This window comes from Bufo gargarizans, chromosome 3 (genome assembly GCF_014858855.1).
Source record: "Bufo gargarizans isolate SCDJY-AF-19 chromosome 3, ASM1485885v1, whole genome shotgun sequence".
NCBI classification, from domain to species: Eukaryota; Metazoa; Chordata; class Amphibia; order Anura; family Bufonidae; genus Bufo; species Bufo gargarizans.
Window position 1 is genome coordinate 5,016,563 of NC_058082.1, and position 13,293 is coordinate 5,029,855.

Consider the following 13,293-nt stretch of genomic DNA (forward strand, 5'->3'; position numbering starts at 1 on the left):
GACAGTTTCCGGGAGTAAAACCCACAAGGAAGCAGAGGACCCTCTGGTGTTCTACGCTGAGACAGAAGGGCGCCTACTCCCGTCTCAGACGCGTCCACCTCGAGGACAAAAGGCAACCCAGGGTTGGGATGCGACAGAATCGGAGCCGACACAAAGGCGGACTTTAGAGCCTCAAAAGCTCGGATGGCCTCGAGCGGCCAGGCCTGGGGATTACTGCCCTTCCTGGTCAGATCCGTGAGAGGCTTGGCTAGCATGGAAAAGTCCCTGATGAACTTCCGATAATAATTGGCGAAGCCCAAAAAGCGCTGCAGGGCACGAAGACCACTGGGCTGGGGCCACTGTAAGACAGCCGAAACCTTCTCAGGGTCCATGGAGAACCCCTCAGCGGAAATGATGTAACCTAAGAAGGTTACCTGGGATCGGTGAAATTCGCATTTCTCAAGCTTACCGAACAGCTTGTTCTCCCGTAACCGTTGCAACACTCGTCTGACATCCAGAATGTGGGCCTCCATGGATTCAGAATATACCAAGATGTCATCCAAATAGACCACCACACACTGCTGCAACAGGTCACGGAAAACATCGTTGATGAATTCCTGGAAGACTGCGGGCGCATTGCACAACTCAAAGGGCATAACCAAGGATTCATAATGACCGGTCCTGGTGTTAAACGCGGTCTTTCACTCATCGCCCGCCTTGATCCTTACCAGGTTATATGCCGCCCTCAGGTCGAGTTTGGTAAAGACCGTGGCCCCTTTAAGGCGATCGAACAGCTCGGAAATCAAGGGTATCGGGTAAGCGTTCTTGATCGTGATGCGATTGAGACCCCTGTAATCGATGCAAGGCCTCAACTCGCCGCCCTTCTTTTTCACAAAGAAAAATCCAGCCCCTGCCGGGGACGAGGATTTGCGAATGTGTCCGCGTGAAAGCGCCTCCCTCACGTACTCCTCCATGGCCTCATTCTCCGCTACCGACAGTGGATAGACTTTGCCACGAGGAGGAACGGCACCAGATTGTAACTCTATGGCACAATCGTATGGGCGGTGCGGAGGTAGGGCAACCGCACGCACCTTATCGAATACATCCCGGTACTCCTCGTATTCAGGAGGCAACAGAGAGTCCGAGGAAGTACACAGCAACTTGACAGACCCATGGATGCAACTAGCCCCACACTGCGGTGACCACGAGAGGATCTCGGCCGACCTCCAATCGAAAGTCGGATTATGCTTCTGGAGCCAGGGGTACCCCAAGACCACCGAGTAGTGTGGAGACGAAATAACCTGGAGACAGACCGACTCACTGTGAACGGCACCAATGGCCATCCCCACTGGAAGGGTCTCATGAGTCACGTGTGGCGGCAGAAGGGGTCTGCCATCTATCGCCTCAAGAGCCAGTGGGGAACCTCGAGGCTGCAGAGGAATGGAATTGGCGGCAGCGAACACACTATCAATGAACAAACCACCAGCACCAGAGTCCACCAACGCCTGAGTCGTCACCGAGCCCCCGACCCAGGAGAGGACAACAGTAATCAGTGGTTTGTCAACACGGGAAACCGGGGACGAGGAGACTCCACCCAAGATCTGCCCCCGACAGGATCTCAGGTGCGAGCGTTTCCCGGACGGTTCGGGCATGCCAACCGAAAATGCCCACCGAGACCACAGTACATGCATCGGCCCTCGCGTCTCCGGAGTGCCCTCTCCCCCTCGGACAGGCGAGCAAACCCCAGCTGCATGGGTTCACCCCCAGACAAGTCATCCCCAGGAGGCGTGGGAGGAGAGGGAGGCACGGGTGGGACAGCAAACGTAGGCGCCAATCTGTTAGAAGACCTCCGCAGGCTCTCCCTAAAGAAAGGTCTCTCCCTGAGTCTGGTGTCAATCAAAATCAGGAAAGAAATAAGAGACTCGAGCTCCACTGGTAGGTCCTTAGCTGCAACCTCATCCTTCAAGGCATCCGAGAGACCATGAGAGAAAGCAGCGACCAGAGCCTCATTATTCCAGCCCACCTCTGCTGCCAGGGTACGAAACTCAATGGCGTATTCAGCTACGGATCGTGAACCCTGTCTGATGGACATAAGGAGCTTCGCAGCAGAGGCAGTACGAGCCGGCACATCGAATACCTTCCGAAGAGAAGCAACAAAACCGGAAAACTCGGCAACCACCGGATTGTTGTTCTCCCATAAAGGGCTGGCCCAGGCCAAGGCCTTGTCCGAGAGCAGCGAGATCAAGAAGCCCACCTTTGATCTCTCAGTAGGAAAGGCATGTGGCAGCAACTCGAAATAAATGCCCACCTGGTTAAGGAAACCTCGGCACTGAGTTGGCTCACCCCCAAAGCGCTGTGGAAGGGGGGCAGAACCGGTCATACCCCGAAACACCGCAGGCGCAGCAACAGGTGTCGGGGTAGACTCTGGCGCAACAACCGGAGCGGCAGTAGGAGCGGGCCCAGGAGCGACAACCGACCCATCGGCAACGGAAGCTAAATGAGCCGTGCGTTCAAGCAGGGTTTGCAACGCCACAGCGAACCGACCCAACAGGTGATCCTGCTGATCAAGTCTGGCAACCAGCGTAGGTAGCGAGGATGGCCCTGTACCGTCAGAATTCATGGCTTGGTCCTAATGTCAAGGAACCATGAACCAGACGTACAACAAGAGATAAGTGGAAATAAGAAGGCTTTATTGAAAATCAAGCTGTAAGGCAAAAGTCCAAACGGATGGCTAAACCGAAGCAGGGTCTTGCGAAGCCAGAGGTCAGGGACCAGGAGGGTAATCAGACGAAGCTTGGATCAGGAACCAGCAGGGTAATCAGACGAAGCTTGGATCAGGAACCAGCAGGGTAATCAGACGAAGCTTGGATCAGGAACCAGCAGGGTAGTCAGACGAAGCCTGGATCAGGAACCAGCAGGGTAGTCAGACGAAGCCAGGATCAGGAACCAGAAGCAGCAGCGGTCTTAGAAGCATGTGAACACAGGAGGACCAAGCAAGGAACTGAAGCCACAGACCTCCTATATATATGAGCTAGGCGTCCAGCTCCTCCCAGTGGGGAGGAGAAGCCGCCGGGTGGGAGGCTACAAGAAACCCAGAAACCAAGATGGCCGCCAGCACATGTCAAACGAAGGAGAACAGCAAGAAGGTAAGACCATGACAACAATCTGCTACGTAATCCTCAACACTCTTACGTAACCCGGGCCACCAGAACCTCCGGGAAATCAGATCAAAGGTGGACTTGCCACCAGGATGTCCCGCAAGAACAGTATCGTGATGTTCCTTGAATACCTTGTATCGCAATCCAGCAGAAACAAACAACCTACCTGGGGGACAAGAATCCGGAGCCTCCTCCTGGGCTCCCAACACCTCCATCTCCAACTCGGGGTACAGAGCGGAGACAACCACCCCATCAGCCAAATTCGGAGCAGGATCCTCTGAATCATCTCCCCCAGGAAAATTACGAGACAATGCATCCGCCTTGACGTTTTTAACCCCCGGGCGAAAACTAACCACAAAGTTGAACCTAGTAAAGAACAGTGACCATCTAGCCTGTCTAGGATTCAGACGCTTGGCAGATTGCAGGTAAGCCAAGTTCTTATGATCAGTATATACCGTAACGGGATGAGACGCCCCCTCCAACCAGTGACGCCATTCCTCAAAGGCCAATTTGATGGCCAACAATTCCCTATCTCCTACATCACGGACGCAACTTGCAAAGAGATGAACCCTGCGACAACACTGCTCCAACCCCCACCTCTGATGCATCCACCTCCACCACGAAAGGCTGAGACACATAGGGCTGTATCAGAATGGGAGCAGACGCAAAACATTCCTTAACCGCCTCCGGACCGCCTAACGCAGGATCGCGTTCCGGAGGCGGCAGCCCTGCGCAGAGTCACGCATATACGCGTCATTTCGCGAGACGCGAGATTTCGCTCAAAGGCGGCCCGCGCATGCGCATCGTGGGCCGGCAAAAGTTAGAGGGGGGTCGCGTCATCAGCTTGCCAGCCAATGATTGTGGCTGGCAAGCTGATGATTTTTAAAAAATCGAATCAAAAGCCAGATAACACATTATATTTGTAAATATGATGTGTTAAATGGCTTCTCTGCTCCTCTGCTGGTCCTTTTCGTCGGTTGGTTCCAGCAGAGGAGCAGACATCACAGTGAGTAGCACCAAACACTTCACTTAGCCCCAGATCACCCCCCTGCACCCTTATTAACCCCTTGATCACCCCTTGATCGCCCCTGTCAATCACCTAGTGAAAGGAAAAAAGTGATCAGTGTAAACTGTCACATTTTTTTTTCACTAGTATTGACTGTTAGGTTTTAGGATAGTTTAGGTCCCTTGGTTAGGTAGTTTAGCGTCAGTTAGCGCCCAGCCCACCGCACCGCAGTCGCTGATTAGCGTATCGCTAATCAGCATTTGTACAGTCGTGGCCAAAAGTTTTGAGAATGACACAAATATTAGTTTTCACAAAGTTTGCTGCTAAACTGCTTTTAGATCTTTGTTTCAGTTGTTTCTGTGATGTAGTGAAATATAATTACACGCACTTCATACGTTTCAAAGGCTTTTATCGACAATTACATGACATTTATGCAGAGTCAGTATTTGCAGTGTTGGCCCTTCTTTTTCAGGACCTCTGCAATCCGACTGCGCATGCTCTCAATCCACTTCTGGGCCAATTCCTGACTGATGGCAACCCATTCTTTCATAATCACTTCTTGGAGTTTGTCAGAATTAGTGGGTTTTTGTTTGTCCACCCGCCTCTTGAGGATTGACCACAAGTTCTCAATGGGATTAAGATCTGGGGAGTTTCCAGGATATGGACCCAAAATGTCAACGTTTGGTCCCCGAGCCACTTAGTTATCACTTTTGCCTTATGGCACGGTGCTCCATCGTGCTGGAAAATGCATTGTTCTTCACCAAACTGTTGTTGGATTGTTGGAAGAAGTTGCTGTTGGAGGGTGTTTTGGTACCATTTTTTATTCATGGCTGTGTTTTTGGGCAAAATCGTGAGTGAGCCCACTCCCTTGGATGAGAAGCAACCCCACACATGAATGGTCTCAGGATGCTTTACTGTTGGCATGACACAGGACTGATGGTAGCGCTCACCTTTTCTTCTCCGGACAAGCCTTTTTCCAGATGCCCCAAACAATCGGAAAGAGGTTTCATAGGAGAATATGACTTTGCCCCAGTCCTCAGCAGTCCATTCACCATATTTTCTGCAGAAGATCAATCTGTCCCTGATGTTTTTTTGTGGAGAGAAGTGGCTTCTCTGCTGCCCTTCTTGACACCAGGCCATATTCAAAAAGTCTTCGCCTCACTGTGCGTGCAGATGCGCTCACACCTGCCTGCTGCCATTCCTGAGCAAGCTCTGCACCGGTGGCACTCCGATCCCGCAGCTGAATCCTCTTTTGGAGACGACCCTGGCGCTTGCTGGACTTTCTTAGACGCCCTGAAGCCTTCTTAACAAGAATTGAACCTCTTTCCTTGAAGTTCTTGATGATCCTATAAATTTTGATTGAGGTGCAATCTTAGTAGCCACAATATCCTTGCCTTGATTTCAAGCATCACCCTCCTTTTAACATGTCAAGTCTGCCATTTTAACGCAATCAGCCTGACATAATGATCTTCAGACTTGTGCTCGTCAACATTCACACCTGAGTTAACAAGACGATTACTGAAATGATCTCAGCAGGTCCTTTAATGACCGCAATGAAATGCAGTGGAAAGGTTTTTTGGGGATTAAGTTCATTTTCATGGCAAAGAAGGACTATGCAATTCATCTGATCACTCTTCATAACATTCTGGAGTATATGCAAATTGCTATTATAAAAACTTAAGCAGCAACTTTTCCAATTTCCAATATTTATGTAATTCTCAAAACTTTTGGCCACGACTGTACTTTTATAGTATCTGTAAGTGATCAAAACTGCTCACAGTCAGATCTATAATAGTATTAGTGTCACCTTAGCTTGCCCTCCACCCAAAACGCAGTGTTTGCCCGATCAGGCCTGATCGGTCGCCCACACGTGCGTTCACCCACGCCCGCCCCGCCGCAGTGACAAAAAATATAATTTTTTTTGATCACTGCACAATCACTTTACAAGCGCTGCGGCGATAAAAAAATCAGTTTTGATATTTTTTATCAATCGCAGCGGCCTCCGGTACTTTGCTAGCCTCCCCTTTGTAAGACAGGCTTGCTTTTTTTCTTGGGTAGTCTCAGGGAATACCTGTCACGGCCACGGTTATGGCCGTGACTCCTTGGGAGCCGCATACAGTTGCCCGCGGTTTGGGTTGTTGTTTCAAACGCAGCTTGAGGCATGATGTTGTTTGCCTCAAGTGCGGTTGCCGCGGACAACAGTGATGTGTGCGGTTCCCTTGGAGTTATGTGCGTGTGTGTATGCACGTTTGCACGTTTGTATGTCTGGTGTGCACTTTGTGTTGTCTTTGTGTTGTCTGGTGTGCACTTTGACATCTTTCTTTCTCTGTGGCTGCCCGTGGCAACGTTTGGTATGTTGTACATGTGGTGGCAGTGTCCCGGCCCTCGCGCTGTCTCCCAGGATGGCTGCCACCCATGTCGTTGCCTGCGGCAACAGCCACAGGGTGATCTTAGTTTGGTCACTTCCCCTTTATGTGTGTTTCCCTTCTGTGGTGCTGGAAGGGTTAACTCCTTTCCCAGTGTGTGTGTGATGTCACTGGGTGTGTCCGAATGTGGGGTGTGGCTTCTTTGCCTATATAGCCTTGGTGTTTGGCATGGCTCAGTAGGTTGCTTCAGTCATGCTTGGCTGGAGCAGCCTCCTGTGCATATTACCTGCCAGTGAGAGCCACCCCTGTGGTCATAAAGATATTGTCGTTATGTTTATGTCTTGCTGTGTGTTGATGTTGTATGTTATGTTCTGTTGGGACCTTCCTATGTGTTTGGTTCAGCTTACGGTTCTGGATTCCTGTTTGCGCAGGGATCCAGTCAGCAAGGCTGTGACAGGTTGGTGGAACTAATAGTTCGCCTGTCATTCCCGTAAGGCTGTATGAGTTCCCCTTTTCCCAACAGCTTGGCCATGGAGACTCCTGCTCCTCCGTGCCTTGGAGGAGTAGGTCGTCTTACCCAGCTCCTAGCTGAGGGATCTGCAGAGGGTAAGTCAGGGCTCCGAGGTTCCTGCGCATGGGTCCTCCTACCTTTTAAAGGTCGGCCCATGCAGGTTAGGAGTTAGGGTCAGGGTAGGGACGCTGTAGGAGGTGACCTGCTCCCTATCCTGTTCTCCTGGCCGAGTAGCCACAGCATCATCTGGCATCACACGGCTGAGGGTTTCCCCCATCCTCAGCCGTGACCCCTAAATTTAGTAGTCCAAATGTCAAACAGGGGGTATTCTTCTGAAGAGGCCTACACGATTCTGACCCAGTCGGATGAGGAATGGGAACCCTCATCTGACGAATCTAGCGGGTCAGAATATGAACCTGTAGAAAGCAGTGGCAGTCTGACCCAAAGTTCGGACGAGGAGGTTGAGGTCCCCGATAGCACCAGGCATACCCGGCCCCGTGTCGCTAGACCACAGGTTGTGCAGGATCCGTTTCAAGGGCAGCAGAGTGGGGCTGGCGCTGTCGGATCACGTGGTGAGGCATACACCAGCAGCGCAGCCCTCCCTGGACCTAGTACCAGCACTGCCGTACAACATGGTGAAGTGGCGAGCACCAGAAGGGCAGTTGAAGCTGGTACGGTGGCACGTGCAGTAGTCACCCCGTCGCAGCCACCGCACAGGCAGGCCCGTAGAGCCCCTAGAGTCTCGAGGTGCTGGCAAACCCTGATTGGCAGTCACCAACTTCAGCCTCACCTGTAGTTCCCCCTTTCACTGCCCAGTCTGGAGTTCGGGTTGAGACAGCTCAGATCGGTTCGGCCCTGGGATTTCTTGAGCTGTTCTTGACTGCGGAGCTCTTGGACTTAGTCGTGGCAGAAACAAATCGGTATGCCACTCAATTTATAGCCGCCAACCCGAAGCTATTATGCCCAGCCTTTCCGGTGGAAACCAGTCCAAGTTTCCGAAATTAAACATTTTCTGGGCCTTCTCCTGAACATGGGTCTAACCAAAAAGCATGAATTGTGGTCATATTGGTCCACAAACCCGATTCATCACATGCCCATGTTCTCTGCTGCTATGTCCAGGGCACGTTTTGAGACCATCCTGCGTTTCCTGCACTTTAGCGACAACAGCACCTCCCGTCCCAGATGCCACCCAGCTTTTGACCAGCTCCACAAAATTCGGCCCCTCATAGACCACTTCAACCAGAAGTTAGCGGAAAATTATGATATTTTTTTTTTTGCTGGGTAAGAGAAATATCTTGGTCAAATGCCAACTTTGTATAAAAAAATGGGAAAAGTTGTCTTTTGCCGAGATATTTATCTTACCCAGCATGGGTATATGTAAAATGACACCCCAAAACACATTGCCCAACTTCTCCTGAGTACGGAGACACCACATGTGTGACACTTTTTTGCAGCCTAGGTAGGCAAAGGGGCCCACATTTCAAAGAGCACCTTTCGGATTTCACCGGCCATTTTTTACAGATTTTCATTTCAAACTACTTACCACACATTAGGGCCCCTAGAATGCCAGGGCAGTATAACTACCCCACAAGTGACCCCATTTTGGAAAGAAGACACCCCAAGGTATTCCGTGAGGGGCACGGCGAGTTCCTAGAATTTTTTATTTTTTGTCACAAGTTAGCGGAAAATGATGATTTTTTTTATTTTTATTTTTTATTACAAAGTCTCATATTCCACTAACTTGTGACAAAAAATAAAAACTTCTATGAACTCACTATGCCCATCAGCGAATACCTTGGGGTGTCTTCTTTCCAAATGGGGTCACTTGTGGGGACCGAATCGGAATCCGGTATTCACCACTGCTGCAGCTGATAGATTATATACAGGCAGTTGGAACAGACCTAGGTTCCACACTCTCTTTTCTATCTGGCCGGGATATTAGGCCTCCTGACCTTCTTATCTTATCAGCTACATCAGCGGATTGAAGATTTTATTGTACTGTCAATCTTTTTATTGATTTTTATATATTTTTTATCAATTTTATTATTGTAGGAGTCAATTTTTAGATAGGGCATATAACTTTATGTACCGCTATTAACTTTTATGTATGGTGATCATTGCTATTAATAAACTAGTGTCGCTTTACCAACTGTGTGGTCCAGATATAAGAGTGCCCATTCTTCTTATATTACATTTCTCCAATTTAGCATATAATGTATTTTCGGATCGAGAAAACCTGTCTCACGTGATACTGATGGGTCTTCTGATCAGGAGAGTAAATTAGAATGTCATCCAAGTAAATTACAACAAACCTTCCCACAAAATGATTGAAAATGTCATTGACATTTACACATCGACATGTGAAGGCGTGTTGAAGGCCGTTTTCCACTCACCCCCCTCCTTGATTCTGATCAGATTGTAGGCCCCTCTTAAATCTAACTTGGAGTACAACTTGGCTCCAACAATTTGATCAAAAAAAAAGGTCAGAGATCAAAGGAAGGGGATATGGATCACGGACCGAAATACGGTTCAATTCCCGGAAATCCAAACGGGGTCTAAGCGATCCATCCTTTTTCTTAACAAAGAATAAACCAACTGCGACCGGAGATTTAGAGAAAACGAGTATTGCAGGCAGATTGCATACTTGCACCCCATTCACACTACCAAGAATCAGGGATGTTTTTTTTTCTCTTTATGTAAGCCTCTTTGTGATTCTTTATCATCAACATGCGGTTTAACAAAAGGACAAGCATAAACAAAATGACCACTTTCTCCACAGTAATAACATAGCTAGCATTACCAGAACAGAACGACACATGACCCAGCTGCATGGGTTCCTTCCCTACCCCAGAATTACATGTCATAATACTCTGGGGAACTGGTGAGACGAACCCACTCACAGAAGGGATCCCTCGCGCGGAGGGAACCTTACACCTCTCATTAATGCGTCTATCTAACAGTACTGCCAAAGACATAGCATTCTCCAACGTATCCGGATACTCATGAAAAGCGAGGGCATCTTTCAATCTCTCAGACAACCCCTGACAAAACTGACTACGAAGCGCGGGATAATTCCACTCAGACTCTGTAGCCCATCTCCTAAACTCAACACAATACGCTTCTGCAGTATGTTCTCCTTGTAATAAAGTACACAACTTAGATTCCGCCATCGAGGCCCGATCTGCATCATCATAAATCAATCCCAAGGCTTTAAAATATTCATCCACCGACAGGATGGCCAGGGAACCGGTCGGCAGAGAAAAGGCCCAGGACTGCGCTTCCCCTTTAAGCAGGGAAATGATTATCCCTACTCTCTGACTCTCATCACCAGATGAAGACGGCCGCAGCTGAAAATACAGCTTGCATGACATTCTAAAGAGGATAAAGTCATCCACACCCCCAGAAAACCGATCAGGGAGAGCAACCTTAGGTTCAAGGCTGGACTGACTCCCACCAGCGGAGCCATGAAGCAGAAAATTCTGACAGTGTGACTGCCTTTCCTTCCTTCCTTCCTCCCCACCCAGTGCACCTGAAGAGAGGTGGAAACAGCTCAACTTCAAACCCAAAACAAAACTACACACATGCTGCTAACCTGGCAGACCTCCGCACATAACCTGAGCAGGGCATGACATACAGCCAGTTATATACCTATATATAATACCTATAATAAGACAGCACCACAACTCCCAGTATTACCGGACTGTACTAGGGCATAAGTTGCAATTACATTTAGAGGGACATAATAGGACAGAACTACAACTCCAAGTATTTCTAGGATGTTATATGGACTATACCAGGACACCACTAATCTCTCCTCCAGGCTCCACACACAAGCTCCGCCCCCTCACAGCCACATCACACAGGTTTCACCAGTTGTCTGCACTGGTCACATGATGATGACATCACCAAAGGTCCTTCAGACTTCCCTGCCCTGCTATGCCTTGGCTTCCTGAACTGGTCACATGGTGATGATGACATCACCAAAGGTCTTTCTTCATGTCCTATAGTCTACTCTCAAAGGTAGCTATATAAGTGGGTTTTGTTGCTTCAGTTTCCGACCCTTCTATTCAAAAGTCACGTGACAAAAGAATGTAATGTGACCCAGTGACGTCAGAAGGTCAGTTTCTTGCATGGAGTTTAGCTGCTACCTATAGAAGTTTAATTAGTGGGTGTGGCCTATCCTCCACTATGGGCTCCCTTCCCACAGGGGCCCCATAGCAGCTGCCTGGTCTGCCTCTATTGGAGGTGCACCACTGCTGTTCACGTACTTACCTGAGGAAAGGGTCACTCCAACCCGAAACACATTGTTGATCATGAATATAGTTGAGTTCTTCTTCACTCAAGGTCTTTCTGACTCTTCCTTGCCGTGCCGCCGATAAAGTCCTTTATTTTTCTTCTTCCCTGGTTGATCACTGGACCCTGAGTACCGTAGGAGGGTGCGGGGCAGCAGGCGTCTACCACGCTACGAGCGTTCTGGGTTGCACACTCAGCACAACAGCACCAGGTGGGAGGCTGCCCTTCTCCCTGTCAATCCCTGATACCCCGATCCTACACACCCGGCTCTCCTCTGCTTTCTCTATTTTAACACTAAACCTCATCAGCCACATGAATGTGAATATACAAACCTTACGTCAGAATGTGGGGAGGAAAATCTGCCGCTTCTTAAGGGGTTAAAGAAAAATTTTCTTTTTTCTTCTCCTAAATGTAACAAAGTTTTTTTTATGTTGCAGGAGATTTTGATATCGTCCCAGGTCCAGGATGAGCATTATAACCCCCAGCGATGGTAAGGATTCCTCCTCTTCTCTCTTATTACTGGATGCGGTGACTGATCTACGACATCTGTACGATTCTCATCTTCCAATGTCCTGATGAGGAACAGACTTAATAGGAAATGGGGTCACACTGCAGATATATACTGTGGTATGGCTGCTGCAGGGCCGGACTGCGATTAAAGGGGTTGTCTGCGATTTTGACATTGATGTCCTCTCCAGAATAGCTCATCAGTATCAGACCAGTGGGGGTCCCTCTCTCAGCCCCCCGCCGATCAGCTGCGAAGAGACCACGGCGCTCCGGTGAGCCCTGCAGCCTATTCCTCATTTAGTGATGTCACATTCATTGGTTACATGGCCCGGGCCCAGCTCAGTCCTGTTCAAGTGAATAGGGCTGAAATGCAATACCAAGCACAGCCAGTATACAATCGAAGGCGCTGTGCTTAGTAAGCTGCGACAAGGCTACAGCGCTCAATGGGGTGTCGCCTTCTCCTCAAACAGCTGATCGGTGGGGGCACCAGGAGTCAGACCCCGCCATACTGATACTATTGGCCTATACTGAGGATAGGTCGTCAATATAAAACACCCGGAGTTCCCTTTAAAAAAGCAGCCCTGGCACCCAAACACCACTGCTCCTCATACAATACAGCCCCCTCTCTACTCCCTTAAAGGGGTTGTCCCATCTCACCGTTCCATAGCGAGATCAGAATAAGCGAAGGCCCCCGGTGGCCAAGGTCACGGAAACAGCCTAACAGGCCGATGAACCCCCTCTTCCACTCCTTTCCCACTGACAGCAGCATTGTCCCTTTTCCCACTCCTTTCCCACTGGCAGCAGCATTCTCCCACCCCACCCCACTAGCTGCAGCATGGTCTTCCTTCCCACCCCACCCCCACTGGTAGCAGCATTGTCTTCCCACCCTTCTCCCATTAGTATCAGGATATTACCATCATACTGTGCCCTTATTGCAGTGTGACATATGGTGTGTCTCCAGGTCCTCCCACCCTCTGCACCTAAATGTCGATATGGAAATTATAATCTTCATCTCTGTCATTGAGGAAACTGCTTTGTATATTATCCATGGTATTTAAATTGCTTAAATGTTTGGTAAAATACAGACAAGTGGATCACTACAGATTTCTAATGCAGTGTGTGAACGCACCCTTAACCACCTTTGGGTCCCTGCACACAAGTGCAAGTGAGTGCACCACAAAACCGCAATTTATAGCAGCAGTATTTGGTGAGCAATTGTTTCCGTTTTGCCACAGATCTCACCCTGACTTGGAAGAGTGAAATCCTCAGCTAAAGCCACAAACATAACTGACATGCTGAGGATCGGGAAGTCATCACCGCAGTTCAATTTCCACAAGTGTCCATGATACTTGTCTATTCTCATACACTGTGCTGGCACTGTAGTACACTGCGGTTCTTTCACACGTATCCCACATCGTGTACAGGCACCCTAATGAGTACTCTGATGAGTACAGTCTGTGCACGCTCTGTCCT

At 49.3% G+C, this 13,293-nt stretch overlaps 1 protein-coding gene across 7 annotated transcripts in view; it reads left to right on the forward strand.

Moving 5' to 3' along the window:
* LOC122932527 (NACHT, LRR and PYD domains-containing protein 12-like) overlaps window positions 1–13,293 on the forward strand; it is a 343,399-nt gene that overhangs the window by 39,504 nt on the left and 290,602 nt on the right. For all 7 annotated transcript variants that reach the window (XR_006388313.1, XM_044286994.1, XM_044286999.1 and 4 more), the window contains exon 3: window positions 11,751–11,803. Coding sequence is in view for 6 of the 7 variants with exons in the window: in XM_044286994.1 (XP_044142929.1) it covers window positions 11,779–11,803 (25 nt within the window). In the remaining variant the exon portion in view is untranslated. The remainder of the gene's footprint in view (window positions 1–11,750; window positions 11,804–13,293) is intronic.